Below are 25,486 nucleotides of genomic sequence, written 5' to 3'. Positions count from 1 at the left end.
TCTAGCTCGGTTGGAGTCTCCTCCGGTCGGCCCGCCAGCAATAACGTTGATCTCGCCTCGGGAAGTGTTGCTTCTATTTTCCTCTTCCCGAGCGGTCGGTCGGGACCGTTCTCTGGACGCTCGGTGATTCTCCTGCCTTGGAGAACGATGCCGATAGGGAGTCTGTTGCCGTGGCCTATCAGCTCGCGTCCGATCGGCTTCGTGAGTTCTCTGTTGCCTGTCGACTGAGGGGGACCGTCGTCCGGCATTCCGGGGCATAGGATGAGCCACGAAGGGAAGACTTCGACAATCCCTTGTGTTGTGCGTATCCATCCGGTGGAAGGAGCAGAACATCGGGGGTCCATCTCTTCTTTGGCTTGGGCCGGGCGGCAGCTACCTCTTGCACATGGGACCTGGCGTGGGGGGATCGGATTGCTTCGGCCCTTGGTCCTCTAGGCGGTTGATGAGCGGCGTGCTGTTTCCCTTCGGTGGAGTTTCCTTTTTCCTGGCCGCTTGCGCTTCTTCCACGTTGATGTATTCGTTAGCCCGGTGTAGCATGTGATCGTAATCTCGGGGCGGCTATTGGATGAGTGATCGGAAAAAATCCCCATCCACTAGGCCTTGTGTGAAGGCATTCATCATGGTTTCCGAAGTGGCCGTTGGAATATCCATCGCCACTTTGTTGAATCGCTGGATGTAAGCTCGGAGCGATTCACGGGCTTCTTGCTTGATGGCGAACAGGCTCACGCTCGTTTTCTGGTAGCGCCGACTGCTCGCAAAATGGTGGAGGAAGGTCGTTCGGAAGTCCTTGAAGCTTGTGATGGATCCGTCCGGCAGCCTCCGAAACCACCGTTGAGCCGATCCCGAGAGAGTAGTAAGAAAAACTCGGCACTTTACTCCATCTGTGTATTGATGGAGAGTAGCTGTGTTATCAAACTTACCCAGATGATCATCTGGGTCAGTTGTCCCATTATACTCGCCGATCGTCGGAGGCACATAGTGCTTCGGCAGAGGATCTCTCAGAATAGCCTCTGAAAATTGGCGATTAATCCTCTCGGGTGATGCGTCCGCTCGGGGGGCTTTCCCCTTTCTGTCATCTCGTCTAGGTATCTCATCCGAAGAAGATCCCCTATCTTTATGAGCTGGTACGGCTTCAGGGGTGCGGAATAGGGCTCGATGAAATGCAACGGTGGGCGGTGGTGCTTCCGCTCGACCACCAGACGCTGATGTTGCTTGCTGCTCCGGCCGCTCGGCTGTGGCTTTCTGTTTTTGCTCCACAAGCTTGGCGGCCCTTATCTCGATCAGAGCGTCGAGTTCCTCGTTCGAAAGCGTCACCATGTGTTGTCGTCCAGCCTCGTCCATTGCTTCCGATCGGATGCAGGAGCGTTCCCACAGACGGCGCCAAATTGATCCTGTCCGAACGCTGACTCAACGGACGCTGGGCACTGGGCGCTCTCCTTGTCGCTGACGTAGATCTTCGGCCAGTCTCCCGAAGCTCCGGCGAACTTGCACAAAAGTCGGGCCGGGAAGGGGTTCCCGGCGGCGACCCTCCGACGCTGAAGTCAGGCAAGCAAGCAACAAAGCAGCGGCTCCAAAAATCGTAGCATGCCTACCTCCGGCGAAGAATGAGGGCCTTTATATAGGGCAGCGAAGAAGTGAGTGTACACCTGCCGAGGTGTACACGTGTCCATGACTCATACCCCAGTAAGGACTTGTCAGTGAGCTTCCCTAACTCATACTGCTACAGTCTCAGCATGTCCTCGATGGGACAACGGAATCCCCTGTCACAAGATTTGGAGCATGGCCTACACGCGAAACATACCTGCTGTCAGAAAAAGACATTCCTTGTCCTTTTCCCCATTGCTCCAGATCTGGCGTCCGGGCGAACAGCAACCTCAACATCCGGCCGGACATATGCGGTGGTTTACTTGGGGAGATTTTCCATCACATACTTTGTGGAGACTATTAGCAGTGTTACCTTATGGCTTTGGCCGAGCGTGCAGTCCGCTCGACTTTACGACCTTTCCCATTGAGCGCCGGAACCCTGATTTCGACAGGGCGCCTTTAACCATCAGTCGAATATCGTCCGGTCGGCCAGCCGATCGGACCCATCCCTCTCCGGACGTTCGATTGCACCGGACGGCCGGCCGGTCGGACCCGGCCCTCTCCGGATGGACAACTGCCACTGTGACTTCCACGTGGCGTTACTCCATAGGACAGGGTCCCCTATTCTTACTACCGGATCAATCGTTAAAATAAATTAAAAAGTACGATCCAACGGAGGATCTAAAGTTACAAATAATTTGAACTCTTCGTAAGGATCCGGGATAAAATTTGAATTCTTGTTATCTAAAAGTCCGTTTCACCGTTTACAGAGGTGAAAAATAGTCATAATTTTTATAAAGATATATTTTTCATTAATTTGCACCTTGCACACATTTACTCGCTTAAATAAACTAAGCCTAAGTAATCAAATTTCTTTTATCCGAGAGAAAAATGGGTATAACAGTGTCTTATACGGAAAAAAAAAGGAGTACAAGAAGAAAAATTCACCATCAAACAGTGCTTACATATGCAAAATAGCGAATATAAAACTTAAAAAATATTTATAAAATCTGGGTAATTTTGCATGCACTCTCTATTGATAAACAAAATTTTATATGCATTCCCTAGTGATGAAAAACTTTGTTTCCACTCCCTAGTCAAATATGTTTACCTAATTGCCCATGATATTTTTGGGTATAAAAAATCTAAAAATCAGTATCATTTCTCTTAAATTCAGTATATTAAAATTAGAATCCAGTATATTTTCTATCAAATTGAGTACGATTTTTTTTTCACTTCAATTAGATGGAAATTATACTAGATTTTCTTTAAATGACTCAATTGGATGAAAAATTTACTAGATTTTCTTTAAATGGTAAATGATGTTGAATTTTTGAGTAATTATATTAAGCATGAAAAATATCGTACTCAATTTAATAGAAAATATACTCAATTCTAATTTAATGTGCTGAATTTAATAGAAATTATACTCATTTTTAAAGTATTTGTACCGAAAAATATGAGGATTAATTTTGATAGAAAATATACTCAATTCTAGTATAAAGTACTGAATTCTAGTTATAAAGTACTGAATTTAATCAGAATGATACTCGTTTTTAAATTTTTTATACCTAAAACATCTGAGGACAATTTGGTCATGATATTTACATGAGGGGAGTTGAAACAAAGGAAACTTTGCATATAGGGAGTGGAAACAAACTTTTTTAGATAGGGGGACTGCATGCAAAATTAAGAATGGAATTGAGGATTTTTCTCCACTTTACCGTTATAACCGTTATAAGAACGTGTTTTTCACTGAAAATGAATTTCTAAGTGAAAAATCATGCCTTTGAGGGCATGTTTGATTAATTATTTAAAGAAAAATATGGCATATAAAAGAAAAGAGACAGCAATAAAGAGTTTCATCTGATTAATTCTAAAAATATACAATTAATTTTATTTGTAAGAAATTCCAACTCCCAACAAGATAAGAAACTACTAAATTTAATAGGAAAAAAACATTTCAGTAATTGAAGTAGCTGCCAAATAATTAAATGCATCAAAAACAAAACAGTGGTCGACCAAACGATATCGTCCTTTTTCCCAAAATACTGTTTCATTTTGTTTTTTTTATAATTTTTACCTATTTTAAATTAATATAAAAATAAATTAATTACTTTTTGGGAAATAGAGTAGACAAGAGCAATAGAATATATGATTTTTTTTATATAATTTACCTATTTACAAAATTTATTTAAAAACTTAATAAAAAACCCTAACGGCGAAAACGGGAATCTACGAAAAAAATCTGTCACGGCATGCTTCGGCAAGTTAACGGCAGGTCAAAAAGCGAGCGGAGAAACTACTAAAAAAGGCAAAGGGGAAGAGAGGACGAGGGAGGCCGAGCAATCGGCCTATCCGATTCGGTGGCTTTCTCGTAATTCCCTGATCTTTCTGCGCCTGTTTGTGGCCACCTATTTCCTTTTATAGAAATATGCCGTTATCTCCCCGTTTACCGTTGAGTTGAAAATAGAATTCCCCGCTACTCTTCGCTTATCCACTCGACAGCCTGGCGAAAGCCAAAGGATAAAGTCACCCATCTCCACTCCAAATCCACGCCTTTCCTGTCGCAATCGATTGGAAGACGCAGACCCAGAGGGGGAGCGTGGGTTTAGTGAGCGGGGTGAACATATAACTCCCACTTTGAAACAGTAACGTGTACCTGAGCGTATCTACCCGCAGCCGAACCCGAGTCAGGCCGGTGGAGTGGGAGCCGCTGTTGTGACGCCGGGTGACGTCGGTGGTCCCGTGGGTGCAGACCGAGGAGTTCGATTTCCAGCGTCCGTAGAGGGTGGTGGTCCGAGCAGGAAGTTAACAGCTACACTGGCCTCCCTCCCGTGCGGCCGTGAATCTAGATTGACACTACGCTGGTCAGCATATGTTTATTCTATACGGACGACATGCCTGTCGTGCATCTCCTGGATCGTAGGGAACGGACGGTGGCTGATCAGTTTGAATTATAACGCTATTTATTCTCGTTTGTCCTTGTAGGAAAGTACCGTTTTGCCCCAGATGCAAACCCCCAGGTTCCGGCTTCCATTTAAGTATCGACTCGCAAACGGGGGATGTCTACCCCCCTCTGTCTTCCGCTCTGCGGCGGCGAATCGATCGCTTCTAGGTGTTCACGATGGTTGTTTCCACGACCCGAATCTGATCTGGTGGTGCCGACTGACAGATCTCGTGTCTCGGCCGATTTGCTTCGCTCGATGGCCTGTTCTTGGCGATCGGACGGACCCTCCCTTCGATCGCCGTTGGTGGATCTGGGACCTTGGCCACGCCCTTGATCGATTCCCTTGGAGGTGTTTGGCTTGAGATCCTTTTGTCAAGGTCTTTGATTTCTTGCGGATGCAAGCTAGATTCCTTTCTTCATTGTTTTTTTTGGCAACTTTCGATTATGGAAGTGGATTTGATTCTGATTCATAGGGTTCTTTTTTTTAGCTGGTCTTCTGATGTAGAAGCTCATTCTTGGATATTGAGATCTTGGGTTCCTTGTTAGTGTCTTAGATACGGAATGCCGTTTGTGGGGAATTAGGGAAGGAGCGGATGATGCGCTGGAAGTGTTATCGTGAATAATTAAGACTCGATGGCTATTATCCTATGAGGTAAAATCACATCTCTGATCATTTATTCGATCATTTTCCCAGCAACTCTTCTGTTTTTGCTGCGTATTGGTATAAGACGATCTGCATTTGACTCGATGCTCATCAATAGAGTGAATGCCGCAGCTTTAAACCCAAAAGATGTGAGCTTGCTATAAAAAAAAGTATGACAATGTGTTTCCATTCAATTAATAAGAAAACATAAAATAATAATTTTAATGTGTATCTTGAAAATGAAATATTTCCTGAGCTGGCCTCTGGAGAGTGTATAGTGATTTTCATGCTCTGTAGGGACTACCTTGCTGTTTCACCGCAATGTATGAAATTCGTATATGTATCACTTATGTGCACAAGCGGGGGTGAATGGGACTAAACATTAAGGAGTAGGCCTATGTTGTTGATCAGAGAACCCGCCCCAATCTCAAAAAGGGCCTCACTTATATCTTATAAATGCTGCCTTTTCTGAACTCAGGTTGCTCATGTTCAGAATTTAGGTGAGAAAAAGCTACTGTTTAAGCTGGGTTTGTGGTGCCAAGGGATCCAAAGGAGGAAAACTTGATTCTTCTTAGAGATCACATTATTGTGTCACATAAACATAACTGCATTGAATAGCATCAAAGAGTAGATTTAAACGTAGCCTCCTAGAAATCACATCCGAAACAGGGTAGTTGTTCTGACTTCCCACACTCTAAAATATATGTTAGGTTGTTTTGTGTGCTCTTTTATTTGGAAAGGGAATATGAAATCTTGATGGGATCATGTCACTGCATCTTAAATCTTGGTGAAGTAATGGTAAGAGAAGGTTTTTGAAGAACAAATGTTGCCATTTTCGCCTATTTTTTTAATGTCCCATACAATTCAGAAATCTACACACAATGCTGTTCCTGGGGTGCTAAATGTTCCATGAGACCTTGATCTAGAACCTAAATTGCAAAAATGGAAAAAAAAAAAATTTGCTACTTTGAGTGGTGGTTGATTATTTACAGCTCAAACCTGGAGGTGGAGGGAAACTCTTTTGCAACATAATGTCAATCTTCTCCCAGAGGATTCCATCTCGTAAATGAACTTCTTGGAAGTGTGCCTCATACAAATATTCCTGCAAATCTACAACTCCCAAATTGTCAAATGAAAAGTAATATACTAGGCACCTGAATGCTAAAAAAATGTGGTTGTTGTATCTCTTTTATAAATCCCACTACTATGAGATCTATGTATGGAAGAAATATGCCATTCTAGTTTGGTTGCTTTCATGTTGTCGGACCTCAGACATGGTTTAAGAAGGCTGAATGTTTACTGACTTGCCTATTATTTGGCTTGATGCTTTTGCTACTAGCCTTCATGAGATTGATGCTATTTGAAAGTTCATCTCTGTATAGATTGTATCTACCAACCAACTAAATATTGGAACTTGGCGTGGCCAATGAATTAATTTGATTTATGTATGAACTCAAGAAAATTAAATCGTGGTCCTACACCGACGATCATCCATGATTGAACCCATCTAGCTGTCAATGCTATAGATGATACTCATACTACTCACTTCCAGCTCCAGGATTCAATTGGGAAGCCAAAATTTGTTCACCTCTTTAAGTAATTTAGCATTTCAAGTCATCTTTATCATGAATTTTCTAACCATGACATGTTTCTTCACACATACACCTAAATTTCTGTATGTTCAGTCAACAGTATATGCTTCTTTGTATATATTTACTCACTTTTCCTCAATTCTTTATTGTGATTCAGTGATGAGTATGTAATTAATTCAATTATGCATTCCATATTGCATACATTATATGAAAAACATAAGAGTGGAACAACAAAATTCTTGTTTAGAAAACCTTATTGATACAGTTTGTTACAATCCACACTGTTTGGTCTTTATCTTTTTGGTCCAACTTGAACATCCTTGTACTGGATCCTCTTTCCCTATATTTTACTATAAGCATGATATTTTGGACATATGTGTGCACTATTTATCATCTTCGTCATTTTTTTGGGGTCCAACGTTAACATCATTCTATTGATACTTTTTCCATGTATCTGTCATCTTATTTTTGTAACCTTGTTGTAATACATAATAGTTATTTTGACCTTGGTGTGCCAAAGTATTGGTAGTTTGAAAGCAAAATCATTTAGGCAAAACTCAAATGTAGTAGCAGTAGTTCAAAAGGAAAAGATTCATTTGGGTAAAAATGGACAAATTGATCGAAATGAGTTATATGATGATTTTTTTTCTTCTTATTATTAGTACAAGACATTAATTGTCACCATCCCTAGCACTGCCCAAAATTTATACAATCATGCCCCATTCATTTCTAATACAACTTGGTTTGGTTCTTCTTGCTATTTCTAGTACTATAGTTGCCAAAGTTGTGTTTGTGTGTACCCTAAGAATAGTGTTACATTCTGTTTTCTAGCATTATACATTTCAAAATGGTTGGAACATAATTGGTACAATAGTTCTTTATAGACAGTTGTCCTCCGCATACCATTCTACACTAAAATCCTCAGTTAAAGATTGAATTTCTCACACATTTGGGATGTAGAGGTCTATTTATACAACCTTGGCCTTGCAATAAGACTGCTTCCATCATACAAATTGTAGTAACCCAGATTACATAGGCCAGGTTGCATCAGTTCTGATTTATGTGATCCATTCTGCATTAGCACAATGTCTGATTGTTGTTTACCCAATTGTGTGCCCATGATACTAAATTAATAGTGATAACTTTTGTATTACACTTTTTTGCTAGTCTGTAATACAGTAATAACATTAGATTGCATATGACCTTAATGTTTGTAATACAGTAATAGCTACACGTGATTTAATTATATTTCCTTTCTTTTTTGAGAGCTTAACATTGCTTTTTTCAGCGAGCTGGGTATAATTATATGATTGCTGATAGTCAAACTACTCATGCAAGCAATCTTGAGAGAAAAGGAAATACATTGCAAACTGGGAACCATGGTTGCCACTCCAAGTTATCTGTTACAGCTTTTAGGATCCTTTAGTCAGGAGTGTGGTTCTTTTCACATGTATTTATTGGCTTGCCTACCTTTAGAAAATAATGGGAGCTTACTGGTGAAGGAGGAGGACAAGGATGCATTTGATAAAGTTGTGAATGTTGATAGCTTGAGTGTTAGAGGCTTGAAAGCTAAAAAGCTTATGGTGAGCAACCAAACTGGAGATAGTTATACTGATCAAAGATCTAATGATAGTTTTTTTCCTGGACTCTGTGATGATGTTGCACTAGTTTGTCTGGCCTTCATATGTAGGTCTGACTACCCTTCACTCGCCTGTCTGAACAGAAGGTTTAACTCACTGATTCGTAGTGGTTGTCTTTATAAATTAAGGAGACAGCATTGTGTTATTGAGCACTGGGTTTACTTGGCATGTAGTCTAATGCCTTGGGAAGCATTTGATCCTTTCAGGCGTAGATGGATGAGGTTGCCAAGGATGCCATGTGATGATTGCTTCTCTTGTGCAGATAAGGAATCTCTAGCTGTGGGAACCCAGCTGCTTGTTTTTGGACGTGAAGTATCTGGCTTTGTTATATGGATGTACAGTTTAGTAAGGCGTGACTGGTCTAGATGCCCACCTATGAACTTATCTCGCTGCCTTTTTGGATCTGGGGGCTCTGGGGAAATTGCTATCGTTGCTGGTGGAAGTGATTCACATGGTCGCACTTCAAAATGTGTGGAGATGTACAATTCAGAGACTGGCACTTGGGAGACTCTACCAGATATGACTGTCCCAAGGAGATTATGTTCTGGCTTCTTTATGGATGGTAAGTTTTATGTTATAGGGGGCATGTCCAACCATACAGATTCTTTAACTTGTGGTGAGGAATATAATCTTCAAACAAGGGTATGGCGAAGAATTAGGGATATGTATCCTGGCGGTAATAGAGCTACTCAATCTCCACCTCTTGTTGCAGTTGTAAATAATCAGCTTTATGCTGCAGATCAATCTACAAATGAAGTTAAGAAGTACGACAAGGCAAATAACACCTGGAATGTCGTAAAACGATTGCCAGTGAGAGCCGACTACTCCAATGGTTGGGGCCTTGCTTTCAAGGCATGTGGCGATAAACTGTTAGTGATTGGTGGTCATAGAGGGCCTCAAGGTGAAGTAATTATTCTGCATTACTGGCGGCCTGAAGATGGAAATGCAGGTGGAGCAGAGTGGGATGTGCTTTCTATTAGAGAAAGAGCTGGCGCTTTCGTCTACAACTGTGCAGTAATGGGTTGCTAATTCAGGTATCACATTCATATAATTCATGGACTTCTAAGGGTTGGGCATATTCAATTCATGGAACTGCTTATTTTACTGGGTAATTTTTTTGCTTCCAAGTGCCAACATGATAATTTGTAGTCAGATGATTTACGCTACTTTGTGCTCTTGCAATTTAAGGTCTCTAGACACAAAGTAGACCATTCAATTGATCTGAATGCTTCTTTAATCTCACACGCAGTTGCATGAGACTTAACGATTGTTAATGTCGCATCTTTTATGCCTTTTCATTTGATTTCTTAAACTAAGATTTGCTTAGCAATGCTTCGAGTTTATATTACAATGGAGTTGGCTTATCTTTTTGTGTTGTGCTCTCTTAATCGGAGTTTAAGAAAAGAGAAAAAAGTGATTCTTTTCTATCCTTTTTCTGTAAATTGTTGTAAAACTATCAGAAAGTTATATAAATCTACAGGTTGATAATCCTCGTATAAGGATTCTCATTTTTGTTCTAACCTGAAACTTGAGAGGTATCAAACTTTCTATGACACCTACTTACGCTTACACATGAGTTTACAGTTGGGCTAGTTTTCCCCGCACTCAGCTATTACATTTGTTAAAGTTATAGAGTATTCCTCTTTTTTTGGGTGATGGTAAAGGTTGGTTTTCAATTCACGACTTTAATAACATTTCAAGTTCCTTATACTTAATTATACTACATAGAGAAATAATCTTTACTAACTAACGTGGATGATTAGTAATAATGTATTCAATTTGTTAGTTAATCATGTTCATTTCATGTAGGGATCCTACCTGTTGGTGGGGTTTTGGGTTATTGAAGGTTCAGATCCATTAAGAGTTGGATTGCGGTGCGTAGAATGAACGCTTGTCTGGGTCTGATGTCTAGTAGGTCAATAAATATTGGGTTAGAGGGTTTGGATGAAGATTTGTATCCAACACGAGTGGATCTGAATTGGAGTATATGAGCAGATGAGATTTAATAGATTTAATTTGGACCTTTTGGATGGACTGGAACTTGATTTGATTTGATTTAATTTTTTTTAATTTTATTTTCTTTGATCGATTCAGGTCAAATAAAATTTTATAACTTTATTTGAAATTCTAATTGAATTATAAATTTCACTAATAATTTTAAAAGGATCAGTTTCATTTTTTTCATAATTTTCAAAAAAATATTTCGGTCTGAGTAGGAGAATTTGTTTGAATGTTTTCATAATTTAATTTTAAACCACCAGGGAAATACTGAGGGCTAATCTTTAAATTTTCTAAGGAATATTAACTGTATAACTCGAAAAAACAATAAATAAATTTGAAGATTAAGTTGTACTGGTTTTAGAATTTAGATTTGAAAATTTTCTTAAGTCAAGATAATAATAATAATAATATCAAACTCAACTTACGATAAAACAAGTGACTTTCAACTTAGTGATCTTGCTATCATTATATTCATATTTTCTTCAAGTTCTTTTTTTAAACAATAAAGAAATTCATTGCGCTAAAAATCTCTTATCTCATACTAAGAATTACAATTGTACAATTATCTCCAACATACTCGAACAAAAAAAAAGGAAATCAATTATTTAAGCAATTTGTTTAAAAAAAAGGAAAGGAAACAACTCTAGCAAAAAGTTAAACATTGAAAAATTAATGAAAAAAAATATAAAAGTTGCTGCCACAACATCCTCATCTTAATATCTAATTTTCAAAGTATCAAGAATAGAATAAGTTCACAAATAAAGTATTTAAAATCAAAATTACAAGTTCCTAAACAATTCAGCAATGATCTAACTAAACAGCATTATGGAGGCAAATGAACGAAAAGGGGTTACAGACTTATAGATAATTCATAGTCAATAAGTTTGCGATATCTTAGCTCTCAGGAATTGCCATTGCAGAGAAATATTTGTTTTTCTTAGTCCAATTTGAAAACCTTATAGGGATCATTATGAAAAAAACACATGATGCCACGTAGACAAGAAACAACGGCCGCGCACGGCGCACCTGCTTCGCACTCCCTCCAGCTCGACGAGAGCGTTCATCGCAGTTCGGTATATAAGAACCTCGGTCCCTTTCTCGCAAACCCTCTCCAAAACCCTAGCGCTCATAGTTGGGGCCGAGACTCCGCCTCTTCCTCGCCTTTACTCTTGGCGTAAGTGATTTGACCTCGATAGCTAGCTAAATTCTTGCTGCCTTCTGTTTTATTGCAGCGGCTCTCAAATCAGATCTCTGTTTTATTTTGATCTTTTCGTATGGATCTGTGTTACACGGAGAACGTTGCTCCAGGGTCGCATACCTGGTTGATACGTATGCTTTAGTCGGTCTGCTACAAGTTTCGATTTTTTATCATGCTCTTATATAGATGATAACATTTGTCTGATAACGATAAGTAAGTAAAAATAGCTAAGAGTTTTGGGTTTCCATTTGTTGTTTTCTTAATGAGCATTTTATCGAACTGTTTTTTTTTGCCACTTAATCCGTGGTTTTTATTTGAAACATCTGTGTTACGTTACCTACTTCTACAATTTGTCAAGTATTCTGGGCTCGGTGAATTTGATTCGGCCTTTGTCTCAGCAAGTTCTTTTTTTTTTCCAGCCTAAACTCAGTAACTTGAAGTATCAGAAATGGGCAAGTCAAACAAGAAAACTAATATTCAGGTAATGCTAAATTTTTAATACTGGAACTCAGGAAGTAATGGAGACACTTCGTTGAAAAGTATTTATTGATGATTGTTGCCATGCAGGTCGCGCCAGCTGTTTCAGCAGTATCAGGACAATCTGGTACAAAAGGTTAGGATATCTTATTAGTCTGAGTTTCAAGGCTCTTACATTTTTTCCCCCTCTATGTTAAATTTGTTTATACTTTCATTCTCCAGGCAAGAGGGATGCTGGAAAGGTATTAGATTCAGTGGTAGCCAAGAAGCAAAAGACAGAAACTGAGGTGGTTCCAGCCTAGCTACATTGTCTCACGTGGTGTCACTTGAACTCGAAAAATACTAGCATGCGATAACAAAAAATTAATCAACTGAACCCATTTTGTATTACTACTTGACATCTATACTCCTAAATTTTAACTAGTAATATAGAGTTTCTTTCCAAAGACATGACTTCTTTATTTATCTTATTACTTTTTTTTTTTTTCAATTTATTCATCAAGTTGTTATCTTTCATGAATGAAAATTGCTTCGACTGTCCATGCAAGATAGACTGAGTAAATATGGAAAATGAGGTATTGCTTGCAGAAATTCTAATATGTATATATCAAATGTTTTTTAATAGTTTGTGTTCATTTTACATAGAATTTTTATCAGCAATATTATGTAAGGGCTGATCAGAATAATCCATTTTTATCAGACGTGTTTTCCTAAACACAACCCATTAAAGAATTTAACTGGTTAGGAGATAAAAAGAAGGATTGAGAGAAGGGGACAAGCTCTTGGGTTGTGTGGAGAAGGGTGGCAAACAAAAAAGAAGATGGAGCGAAGGCTAGGGAACCAAAACAGCTAAGTGTGATGAACAAGAAAGAAGAATCAGAGAAGAAAAGGAGAGAAAGGGAGAGTGAGGGTTGTGGGGTTTTTGAAGAAAAAGCATTTAATTGCTGAGCTTCCTACAAAACCATTATAAGTAGGGTCTCTACACATGTATACATATAAAAAATTTACAAGAAGGCTTTCTAATAAAAAGTCCTTGCAAGAATGACTAGGATACTCTCCACTCAAGTTTTGCTTTACCCAGAGTCTCTTGAAGCATGTATTCTTTTATTGGTAATATTTTTTAACCACATATTCAGTATAGACCAAGTAAGGGCTGGTAGCACATAAGCAATATTACATTTTATGTCAATTTTTACCTTCAAACTACTAAAGCTTAAATAAAAAACCATCAATAGTGTTATTCCAAGTAACTTAAATTGACGTCGTAGTAAAAACAATAACATAAATTCAATCCATTCGCCAAATAATTATTCTTAGATTTAGGCTAAAACCACTGACTGATCAAAATGCAAAACTTAACCCAGGTAACCTGTGTTAGTTACTTGATAATTGGATTAACTCCATATAATAGTATACTATCATGCCAATATGACCAATGTATAACCTCTATTGTGGGTTGGCCTTCACCTCAAAACTAGTGATTCAAATAAATCATTTCTTTCATTTTATTTGAAATATAACAAGTAACATTAATCAATAATGTAAATAGTGTTTTAGTGGTTCTATCATCTTATATTTTATTTACTTTAATATATCAATCAAACCACGATATGGTGTTAAAAATTGATTCTTTATCCTTTGGAACAAATTTTTTAGCACAAGTCTTCATCATGATGATCCTCGTTGAAGCCTTAATCCTTATTCAAGTTCTCCCTACTAAATAAATTCCACAATCAAATAGAATCTATATCTTATGTTGCAATTATAAGAAATAGAATCTATGTCTTAGACCTTGGTATCAGGATGTTTCCAAAGTTAAGGAAGAGAGCTTACTTAATCAATGAACACAAAAACAGCTTCCTCTCTTTTTCCCTGAAGCTAGAAAGTGTATTCTTTCTCAACTCATTCCCTTATTTTCCTCAATTCCAGAAACGCTAAATTATTTCTTTTTTCTTGCTGTTCCTCTCCTTTATTCTCTCTCTTTTTTATCCTTTGGTTCCCTCTTCTCCTCTGTTTACTGCAGAGTTCTACCCCAAGATGATGTTTGCAGCTCCCTATTCAATCCCCACATTCTTTCCCCTCCTCCCTCTTATTCTTTTCTCCACCTTCATTACCTTTTTTTCCTTTCCTTCTTTCTATGCGCTGCACTCTGCCTCTCCGATTCTCTGATGAAAGAACCCACAAGCTTGTCCTCTCTCCGTTATTTGAATCCTTCTTTTAATCCCCTCATCAATAGTTTTAATCAATTAAATCTTCTTAACAACTTAGTTGTGGTCTTTTGACTTTTCTTTACAGGCAACCATGTTTAAGTATTATAATTATGCATATTATTATTTTCCATATAAAATATCATTGCACAATTCACCCATTCAAAGAATTCTGCATCTGTCATTAGATGGTTGTCCAGAAGGAGGATATCAAGAAGCTTAAGAAGGCTCAGCAGGAGGTCCCATCTAAAAGAAAACCAGAAGCTAGTAATTCGGATTATGAGATTTCATCCAACTCAGAAGAAGAGGTTTGTTAAGTGTTAACTGCCTTTTGGATTTTTTTTTTTAATGTAACATGTAATTGATTTAAACTCTGTAAAGTTATCTCTTGTGATTGATTTATTTCTCTCCCTTGCGAACTCAAGGAGCTATTCAGCGTTTACCCAACTTTTTACCAATTGTTGCCAATGCTACTCCATTGGTGACAATTAGCTTCCATAAATTAGATAAATCAAAATCAGTACTTTTACTTTTTTTTTTCCTTTAAAAGTTCAAAAAATACTTTTTATTAAAAAATTAAAATTTCATATGCACCCAAATAAGAATTTAATTTTTCATCTATGCCATGGACGATAAAAATTAACACACATGAAATAGTTGCCAATGCAGGTTAAAGTTCCTCCAAAGAAGCAAAGTAAGTCAGCAAAGGCTTCTACCAAGGAGTCTAGTAGCAGTGAGGATTCTTCTTCGGATGATGTAAAGTTCTTCAAACATAACATTGCGTTTCACTTTTAGTCCCTCTGTCTCACATTCTTACATAAATAGTCACTGAGACAGACTTTGATGCTCTTTGGTGATTGTTTTTGTATTGGTGCAGGAACTTGCTAAAACTGCCTCCACTCCAATTAAAAATAGTGCAGCTGCCAGTCGGAATGGTTCTGTTGGTGCTGTATCCAAACAAGGAGAAGAAAGTAGCAGTTCAGAAAGTGATTCTGACGAGGATAAAGTGAGTCAACTATAAGAATATTGTTTCTGAGTTTTATGGTTTTTATATGGTTAATTGATAAAGCAATCTTTCTAGGTTGGTAGAAGATCAAATCCACCAATTATTGTGCTAGTCATAGTGGGTTATCCTAAGACATTGTCATGCTCAAAATACTCCGAGTACTCACTATACTAGAAGTGAAAAAATAATTCATAACATTGGAGAATAAGAGAATAAAAAATTTATTACATGGTGAAGTCAAATCTTCAATATTGGTAGGAAATGTCCAAATTCCTTATTATATTGTTTAATCATGAAAACATTGACTACATATAGGCAACCTTCTTAATCCCAATTTTCTTATTGGCTTCTATCTGCGCTGAAAAAAAAAACATAAACATAACTAATTCCATAAATTGTTGTGTAGGTCTCTAGAAGCAATTGAAAAAAAATTATATAAATTACCTTCAAGAGATCAAGTTGCAAGATAAAATAAGGCAGGAGGATCTACGAGTATATGGTAGAAGCATAACATAATATGCCATAATTATGGTTAATAATCATAAATATAATCAGTAATGGTCCTTGAAATTGATTTCAATCTATTTTCTACTTTCTGGTTCACTTGCCTTTGGATGTTGATCAACTCGTGATTCATATGAGACACTTGGTTCTTTCCTCTTATAGCTTTGCTTGCGGCATTGAGACAAGCATTAGCAGTTCATGCATCAGATACTTTTGTTACTATATCATGCAAATTTGTGTATAATTAAAGGAGATTAACAGGGAACAAGCATGGAGGTATCAATAAAAAAAACTAATTTGGTGAACTGAAGAGGGAGAAGCCTTGATCTAATTAACTCTATCGTCTCGTGATTTATCTTGACCTTTGTTGCCAACACATTGCACCACATTTTGCTAATTAATAGAGTAACTAAATTTGATCACTTCACCATTGCTAGCAACATATGAACTTAGCCTCCTTTAATGTTGGGTTATGTTATATTTGAGAGTGTCTAAGGCAATCGCCTTAAATATTGTATTATTTATTTATTTTATAAATAAAATTCACTATTTGAGTGTGCATTCTATATGTATGTGATTTAATTTTAAACTCAACTAATGAAGTCCACAATAAAATGTATAGCATTTCTCTCACAATTAGTGAGAATCTCATCATGTTTAATTATGTACGTATCTTCCCTAGTTAATGAATTGATGAGACTGAACATCGTATTTTGTGAGACTAACACATGTTATACTCCTTGGTTTAACCAAGCAACCGATCGTCGCTAATTGGAAATATTAGGATGTTAAGAGTTAACATGTGAATGTTAGTTAAGGGTAACTAGTTGATCGAATGTGACTTGCTATGAGATTTCATGTGGTTCTTTATATGTCAATGAAGATCTTGCAGCTCAAGTGCAAGTGCAAGATTCTTTAGACTCGAGGTATTTAAGACATCTTGGTCGTGGAGGTTTATACTTTGATATCTTAGCAAAACATCTCTTAGGAGGTATAGGGATGAGATGATTGGGTATAAGTCAATATGCCCGAAGATGTTTGAATAGTCCACCGAGGATTCACCACTCCTTTTATAAAGGAGGCGTTTACCCTAAGGCCTCTTGTCAGGATTATTACTCGTAAGTCTTTGGCTAAAGTAAAACATATCAAGAGGATGATTTTCTTGGACACGTGTTTGAGTAATTTGAATCTACAAGACAAGGAACTATTACTTAAGTTAAGTGTGACGTAGTTAGTCTAGTGGGGACTGACATATAGACATGTCCTGAACTAAGTGAGTATAAAATGCATGAAAGGAATAGACGCACTGATAAATATAGCTGCTTTAGGGTTTAGAATTTGTTATGGAATCAACTGAGATTTTTATGATATACTACTAGGTGTTATTTACGATCAATTTATAATTAATGATTAATTATGAATGATCAACATAATCAGGAACCTATTAAGTTACGCGCACTATGAGAATATCTGAAAGTCATAAAACAAGTTTGAGAATGAGATTCTCAGATTGAAAATGATTAAGTATGGTAGCACCGGACGAAGGGCAAATATGGAAGATATTTATTGGGTTGGGAGCATTAGTAAGCCACGCCTCTTGTTGGCAAGTTGGATCTATTTTAGTTTAGTCATGAACCAAAATTGGTTTGGTTTTGAACCAAACCTATTGCTAATGGATAGGGATAGCTTATTGGGTATGAGTTTGATCTTACTTATCAAACCCAGATGGAGATGTATAAATACATCTTCATGGGAGAAGAAAAGAAAATAAGAGATTTGACTTTTAGGTTTTTCTCTCTTCCTCCCTCTCTTGTGCCACCGACCATCAAAAGGGGCTCCCCCCTTTGTGCTGCCGCCTCCAGCCCACCGTCGGCCACCTCAGCCGCTAGGCCTTCCAGTCGGCCACCCTATCGCCGGCCCTAGCCACCGGAGAGCCCCTGCCACCGGTTTTGTGCCGTTGGGTTGAACTAGCCGCGGGGCACAAATTGGGCTTTGGATTTTTCTTTCGTATCACGTCGTCTCCTTCCTTCGGCTAGTACCGAAATGGAAACACGACTTGTGGCTTTGTGAAATCATCTTAAAGGTATCTCAGCGTGGATACCAATAGAAGCAATCTCGTGAGGTTTAGTAGTTGATGTCGTTTCCGTTACACATCATCCGACAAGTATAATTTCTAAATGAAATTTTATTCTACGATTATGTCTACACATGATGCATATTCTTGTGGATGTGTGTGATGCATGTCCTAATGATTTAGGAAATTATTACACTTCCGTTTTGTGTTTTTCGAAAAACATACTTTTGTATGCGCATAGAAACACCAACATGTTGGCCATCATCAATTTCGGCTGTAAAGGAGTATGTCCCAATGGAGAATCTTGGTAATATTATCCATGTAGTTGTGATCTGAGTATCACTATGCGTCTCATTAGTGTATTCATGGACCTCTAGCTACTACAATCCTTACCTGTCATCTTACATTTTAAGTACTAATGCCCTTGCCAATGGCACCTTCAGTGTCAGTGGAATAGCAGAATATAACAGTGACTTGAGACTTGACGGTTGAGAACCAAAATTGACTTGAGAGATGGGAATGGAGAATGAGAATTCAAAGATGAGAATGAGAGATGAGGGTGAAAACCATGAGAATAGATGCAGAATTTGATGGATGAGGGGTGGATGGTATTTAGATTGGATTCTAAGAATCTTTATTTAATTTTTAGTATTATTTTAGTCACTCTAATGATAGAGTTACTATAATGCCCCTGTTATTTAAAATTTTATATATTTTTGAAAGGCTCTGTTGTGAAATTCAAGGGGAATAATTGATGGGCTTGATCTTGGATCGTGCCCATCACACAGGCTAGATTTGGTTTGGCATCAAGAATGGACCAACCTGAACTGAATCTGGGATGTAGGTCCATTGAGCACTGCCTCAACCTGCTCTATTTTCCCATTGTGTTGGTCCTGTAGTGTTTGATATCTCTAATTGCCGGCCACATCAACCTTTGCTTTCTCCCTTGACTTTGCTCTCTTATGTGTGAATCACAAGGTTTAAATATCATTTTACCCTAAATTGTTCCGACTAGTGTACAAATAGGGTTTAAATCACAGGGATTGTTGGTTGCTACTCGGAAAACCTAGAGGTTCCACTGTACAAAATTTTTGTACAAAGGTCTGAACCTTTTCCTAACTACCATGTGTTCTTTTAAATTAAATTTTGGATCGTCTGCGGAACTTAACACGTTTGATCCAAAACTTAATCTATTCGTTCTTTTAGGTTTTGACTTGGGTCTCCTGCGGAACTTAACACGTTCGACCCAAATCACCTTAAGTTATTAATTCCATTAAATATTAATTTCCATAATTGGTTCCCAGTACTGACGTGGCGAGGCATATGGTCTTCTTGGATATGGGAGCAACCACCACCGACTAGACAAAACCTTTTATAAAAAGCTAATATTTAATTTCCTAAAATAACTTTAGGTTAACCGAAAAGAACAATCAAATCACAAGGATAAATAAAACAAAAGAACACAACATCGAAAAACATATTCGAAATACTAGAACGTAAGCCTCTTGTATTTGGTATTATTTCCATAAATAACTAGTATGATGCGGAAAAGGAAAAACTACTAGTTATACCTTCTAGAAAGACCTCTTGATCTTCTATCGTATTCCTCTTCTAACCTCGGACGTTGTGTGGGCAACGATCTTCCGAGATGAGAAACCACCAACCACCTTCTTCTCCTCCTAGCTAGGTTCGGCCATAAAGAAAGAAGCTTCACCAAGGAAGAAAATCAAAACACTAACCAAGCTCCAAGAGACGCTAGCTTCCTCTCCTTCTTCTTCTTCTTCTCCAAGTAGTATCCGGCCACCACAAAAGCTCCAAGGGAAGAGAGAGGTTCGGCCACCACAAGAGGAAGAGAGGGAAAGGATGGCCGGCCACACCAAGGAACAAAAGTGGGAGAGAAAATAATAGAGGTTATATCATGAAGGCACCCTCACCCCTTCTTTTATATTACTTGGCCTAGGCAAATTAGGAAATTTAATTACAATAAAATTTCCTCAATTTCCTTGACATGATTTAATTGAGAAAAATAAAATAAAATTTCCCCAATTGAAATCTTATGGCCGACCACATTAATGAAATCAAATTGGACAAGTTTCAATCAACAATTAAAACTTCCTAATTTGTTTCCGGAAATTTTTAAAAAATAAAATTTCTCTTCAAAATCTCTTCATGGTTGATAAAAAGGAAATTTCTATAATTTTAATTTTACAACATGTGAATAATTTTTAAAGAGAAAATAAAATATCTCACCAATCTACAAATAAGGAAAGAGATCTAATCTCTTTTTTTAATCTTTTGTAGATCTTTTACAAGAGAGATATTTTAATTTTAATTTTAATTCTCTTTAATAAATTATATCTTCCACATAATAAAAATTAAAATTAATTTTTTTTTTTAATTTAATTTGGCCGGCCCCCACTAGCTTGGGTTCAAGCTAGGGCCGGCCACCCAATCTTATACCTAGGTCGGCCCTAGCTTGGTTCCCAAGCTAGCTTGGCCGGCCCCCTATCGTGGGTATGAAGGTGGGTATAGTGGGTATAAGACTTATAAATAAGAGGCTACGATAGGACCGAGAGGAGGAATTGGTTTTGTCTCCCGATAAAATTAGCATCCCGTGTTCGCCTTAACACAACTTAATTTTATCAATAATAATTCATTCCACTGAGAACTATTATCGAACTACCGCACCAATCCCAAATTACATTTTTGGGCTCCTTCTTATTATGAGTGTGTTAGTCTCCCGTGTTTAAGATATCGAATGTCCACTAATTAAGTGAATTATCGACAACTCATTTAATTAATATCTAAGTCCAAGAGTAGTACCACTCAACCTTATCATGATGTACTAGGTCCACCCGCAGGGTTTAATACGACAATCCTTATGAGCTCCTCTTGAGGACATTATCAACCCAGATTCAGGATACGCTTCCTTCTATAATCAACAACACACACTATAAGTGATACCATTTCCAACTTATCGCTTATCGATTCATCGAACTAAATCTCACCCATCGATAAATTAAAGAAATAAATATCAAATATACGTGCTGTTATTATATTAGGATTAAGAGCACACACTTCATAATAATCGAGGTCTTTGTCCTTTATAAAGTCAAGTATAAAGAAACGACCTCAAATGGTCCTACTCAATACACTCGAAGTGTACTTAGTGTAATTATATAGTCAAGATAAACTAATACCTAATTACACTCACGACCTTCTAATGGTTTGTTCTTTCCATTTTGGTCGTGAGTTACTGCTTATAATTTATAAGGAACCAATAACACGATCTTCTGACACCACATACCATGTTATCTACAATATAAATTAATCGAGCAACTACATTTATCATAAATGTAGATTTGACTAACGTGATTCTTATTTCTACATAAATGTTTATACCAAAAGCTAGGCTTTTAGTATACACCTAACAATCTCCCACTTATACTAAAAGACTGTCCTATATGTTGCCATACATCCGATTCCCAACCCTTCAACACGCCCATCAAAAGCTCTCGCCTTAAGGACCTTGGTGAAAGGATCTATAGGTCATCACCTGAATCTAGCGAGAACAACTTCTCCTCGCTTATACGATTTCTCGTATTGGGTTGCGCTCTATCGTGTTTACTGCATTTATAGACTTATGGTTTCTTCGAGTTTCATACTGCACCACATTATTACAATAAATCGTAATAATCTTTCGACAAACCGGAAATCATATCTAAGTCTATCTTGAGGTTATCTGAATCATTCAGCTTTTATGGCTACCTCAGAGGCTTGCCATATACTAAGCTTCATGGTGGAGTCCAGAAAAACACCTACGCTTATCACTCTTCCATAGTTATGACTTTACCTCCTAAAGTAAACACAAAACCCCGAGGTCGACTTATTATCGTTCTTATCCGATCGGAGTCAAAATCCGTGTAACCCATAGGGACCAAATTAATGGCTTGTAAGCTAGCATATAATCTCTACCTAAGGTACTTTTATATGCTTTACTGCAGTCCAACGTCCTTGTCTAGGGTTACTTGATATCTCGCTAACTACGCCTGCAAAATAGATTGATCTCGCATAAGATACATTAGGTTGTTTAATCACAAGCATAAAGAATCGCTTACACGTTCCTCAATCTCCTTTGATGTCATCGGAGACATCTCTTTAGATAAAGACACTCCACGCTTAAAAGGTAAGAAACCTGTCGAGGAGTTTTGCATACTTAAAACGAGCAAGGATTTTCCGATGTATCAAGCTTGGGATAAGTAAAATATATTTTTCTTTTGATCCTTATTACTTTGATCTCAAAATATATCCATTCTCCCAAGTCCTTTATATCGAATTATTCGACAACCATACCTTTACTTTTGACAACATTTTGATATTGTTTCCAACTACCAAAATGTTATCTACGATAGGACAAGAAATACCACCACGCTTCCATCACACCTTTTGATACACAAGACTTATCCGCTTACTCAATAAATCCATAGGTCCGGATTTTGATAAACCGGATGTTCCAAGACCTGAGCTTTACGCCACCCATGACCGATTGAGCTTCACAAGACGCTCTTTTCAGAACGAACCCTTCTAGTTGCTTTATATGGATGCTTTCATCAAGACTTCCATTAAAGAATGCCGTCTTGACATCCACTCGCCAAATAGATAAAAGAACCGGATAGACTTAAGCATGGCTACCAGTGAAAAAGTTTCCTTCATCAAGCCTCGCTTGAAAGTTACTACCTTCCTTTCTATCCTCTTTCCTATTATCGACCTTTTACACCCAAAGGCTTTTACACCATTTGGTGGTTCTACAAGCTTCCAGATTTTATTAGAATACATATATTCTAATTCTGTTATTCATTACTCTTTGCCAAGATGTTGCATCTTTATCTTGGAGTGTTTCGTTATATGTCCGGAGATCAGGTTCATGTCCTCCAGGGATCGAGTCCAAAAACTCTCCCAAAACATGAATCTTTTTAGGTTGCCTAACAACCCTCCCACTATGACAAGGCATTTTCTGCAATTGTGTATCATTTGTGATACATGTTGCAGTTTCCTTGTGGTATCTCATCTTGTACAGTTGGTACTAGATTAGACATGCCTTTTATTACTTCCTTTAAGAACAAATTTTCTTATGGGCACATGGTTTATTACATAGTCCTTTTCTAAAAATCGGTCATCGATGCTAACAATGACCTTCTGATTTTTAAGACTATAAACCTACTTTCATTTCACTAGGATAACCCACAAACAAGTGAATTTCTGTCCAACTTATCATTGTCTCTCTCCTGCATATGTGCTGGACTACCCGAATCCGAATATGCTTCGAAATAGGCTTACGCCTATTCAGCAATTCTATATGAGTAGAGAGTTCTGACTTTAGAAGGTACTATATTCACTCCTGTTTCCAGAGTATATCCTTAAAATGATTTTGATAATATTCTTAATAACTCATCAATCTACTTATTTCCATAAGAGTCCTATACCTTCCTTTTCCTACACCATTCTGTTGGGGTGTACCAGTTGCAGTTAGTTGGGATTGAATCCCTACTTCTGATAAATGACTCCTAAATTCTCCCAAGAGGTACTTGCCACTACGATCTTACCGTAGTGTCTTGATACTTTTACTTTGTCGTTTCTCCACATCAGCCTCGTATTCTTTGAACTAATCAAAGCACTTAGATTTGCGGCACATCAAGTAAATATATCCGTATCTCAAATAGTTGTCTATAAAATAGATGAAATATTCAAACACCTCTCGCTTGGACGTCATAGATCACACAAATCGAACGAACCAATTCCAATATATCTTCGACTCTTACCCCCCTTAGACTTAAAAGCTTCGGTTATTTTTCTTCCAAGTAAAACTCGTAGGTTGGAAAGATTTCCACTACTAATGAACCCAAAAGTTCATCACCTACCAATGAATCCTACTCAAGTTAATATAACCTAGCCTGAAGCCAAAGATATAATCGGTTCATTTTCAAGGTTACTTTCTCTTAAAGTTAGAAGACGTGTTACTAATTTTCATTTGTTGCATCGTGAGAGTTATTGGATTTATAAATTGCCAACCAACGTACGAGAACAGATAACTTCCCTCTTTTCCTTAATAACAACTTTGTTATTTAAAAGAGGCGAATATCAGTTCTTTGAATAGTTTAAACCGAAAACTAGTTCTTTCTAAACTCGGTGCGTAAAGACAATTACTCAAAATCCATATTTTATTCTTATCAAAGATAAACATCTCCCATGCAATGCTACCATTTTTACAAGAAGTGCCCATTATGAGACGGTGTTTTAATTTTATTTAGTCGGGTTTCTCGAACCTCGATGAATCATGACGTGATTAATGGCATCCAGATCTACACCCGTGTTCTCGTAGATAACACCACTAAACATGTTTCAACTAATGAATTAAATACACCTATATTGTTCTTGGTTCTAAGAAGACAGTCTACCTTAACGTCCAAGTCCTATTTCCAATCATTACAATTGGGATTACTAAGTCTTTCTTATAATACGACTACTAGGGATCGACAAACATTTTAAATCCTAAGAATCACAAAATATTTGGTCAAGATCAACTCCTTAAAATCTCCATGAATTTTGTGTATACAAAATCGAAGAGGAGATTTTATTCATTAATTTTATTATCTCGTCAACTTTACTTTACGAATAAAATTAATAGTTGATCCTCTTTGATTAAATATTCGTCAAAACTCTTTAATTTAAAATAACATCGATTCCTCAAACAATATTATTTAAATTCACCAACACCCAAACACCGTGAATGCCACGTTAGTGTGGACGTATGCAAATTCATCATTCAGAAGAGGAGGTTTTACCCATCGATTATCTTGTCAATATAACTTTTGACAAATAAAATTACCTCAAAAACCATGAATCTTGTATGCCACGTTAGTGTGGACGTATACAAATTCAAACATTTGTAAGAGGGGTTTATTAATTTTATTATATTGCCAATCTAGTTTTATGACAAATCAATAGTTGGTTTCCCTTTGGTCACACAAGTGATAGTAGTGACTCCGTTGGGAGGATACTATTAAATGTGTCTAAGTGTATACCATTACTCGACACTAAGTCCATTAATAAGATTATGCCCCTTCCGTTGGGGAAGATCACACGCTCTTAATTAACTTCCTATAGTCATCCAAAATTGGAAGTCTGTTCTAGTGATCCACAAACAAGCTCATCCGTTATGGAGGAAGGCACTCAGAGCCAACGCGCAAGCTTGTTTGCATCACTTACAAACCAGTAATGGAGACCATGGGATTTATTTAAAAATTCCTCTCCCACTTAATTATTTATAAACGAGGAATTTTAACTACGCTAGCCTACTAAATATGTAAACTAACACGCACACAAAGACAATATAAAAGCAATAAATAGAAAATCTAATTTTCAACTATTATGGCTTTTATCTCTAGTCGTCCTCCGTGTGTTGTCATCCCAAGCTGCCGTATTTGGCCACCGCCATCGGGTCTAGCTGTCGCATCCATCTTGCTCCTAGTTCCACTGCGCCTCGGTCCTTAGAAGGTTCCACGCTTGCAAGATTCGATCCATGACATAAATAGAATTTTACATTTTGATCC

The 25,486-nt window shown here is 37.6% G+C and overlaps 2 protein-coding genes across 7 annotated transcripts in view; both read left to right on the top strand.

Annotated features, from left to right (window-relative positions):
• Nucleotides 1-4,648: 4,648 nt before the first annotated feature.
• On the top strand, nt 4,649-10,434 carry LOC121982022 (F-box/kelch-repeat protein At5g60570-like). Of its 4 annotated transcripts, none has more exons than XM_042534869.1 (4): nt 4,649-4,911; nt 5,023-5,186; nt 8,058-9,443; nt 10,219-10,434. In XM_042534869.1, exon 3 carries the CDS (start codon nt 8,101-8,103, stop codon nt 9,436-9,438), a length of 1,338 nt encoding a protein of 445 aa, XP_042390803.1. In that variant the 5' UTR covers nt 4,649-4,911; nt 5,023-5,186; nt 8,058-8,100; the 3' UTR covers nt 9,439-9,443; nt 10,219-10,434. The 4 variants fall into 4 exon arrangements, with proteins under 4 accessions (XP_042390803.1, XP_042390805.1, XP_042390804.1 ...); XM_042534871.1 differs by lacking the exon at nt 10,219-10,434 and having other exon boundaries at nt 8,058-8,971; nt 9,149-9,651; XM_042534870.1 differs by lacking the exon at nt 10,219-10,434 and having other exon boundaries at nt 5,081-5,186; nt 8,058-9,651.
• A 1,006-nt stretch (nt 10,435-11,440) lies between these two features.
• LOC121982019 (nucleolin 1-like) overlaps nt 11,441-25,486 on the top strand; it is a 32,464-nt gene continuing 18,418 nt past the window's right edge. Inside the window, exons 1-7 of one of the 3 annotated variants that reach the window (XM_042534863.1) lie at nt 11,441-11,584; nt 12,028-12,089; nt 12,176-12,221; nt 12,308-12,372; nt 14,481-14,600; nt 14,962-15,048; nt 15,170-15,298. In XM_042534863.1, coding sequence (XP_042390797.1) covers nt 12,057-12,089; nt 12,176-12,221; nt 12,308-12,372; nt 14,481-14,600; nt 14,962-15,048; nt 15,170-15,298 — 480 coding nt within the window. In that variant the 5' untranslated portion in view covers nt 11,441-11,584; nt 12,028-12,056. Of the gene's footprint in view, nt 11,585-12,027; nt 12,090-12,175; nt 12,222-12,307; nt 12,373-14,480; nt 14,601-14,949; nt 15,049-15,169; nt 15,299-25,486 lie in introns of all 3 variants that reach the window. The other 2 variants (XM_042534862.1, XM_042534864.1) reach the window with 2 other exon arrangements.

This window comes from Zingiber officinale, chromosome 5A (genome assembly GCF_018446385.1).
Source record: "Zingiber officinale cultivar Zhangliang chromosome 5A, Zo_v1.1, whole genome shotgun sequence".
NCBI classification, from domain to species: domain Eukaryota; kingdom Viridiplantae; phylum Streptophyta; class Magnoliopsida; order Zingiberales; family Zingiberaceae; genus Zingiber; species Zingiber officinale.
This window is presented reverse-complemented; position numbering and strand designations above follow the sequence as displayed.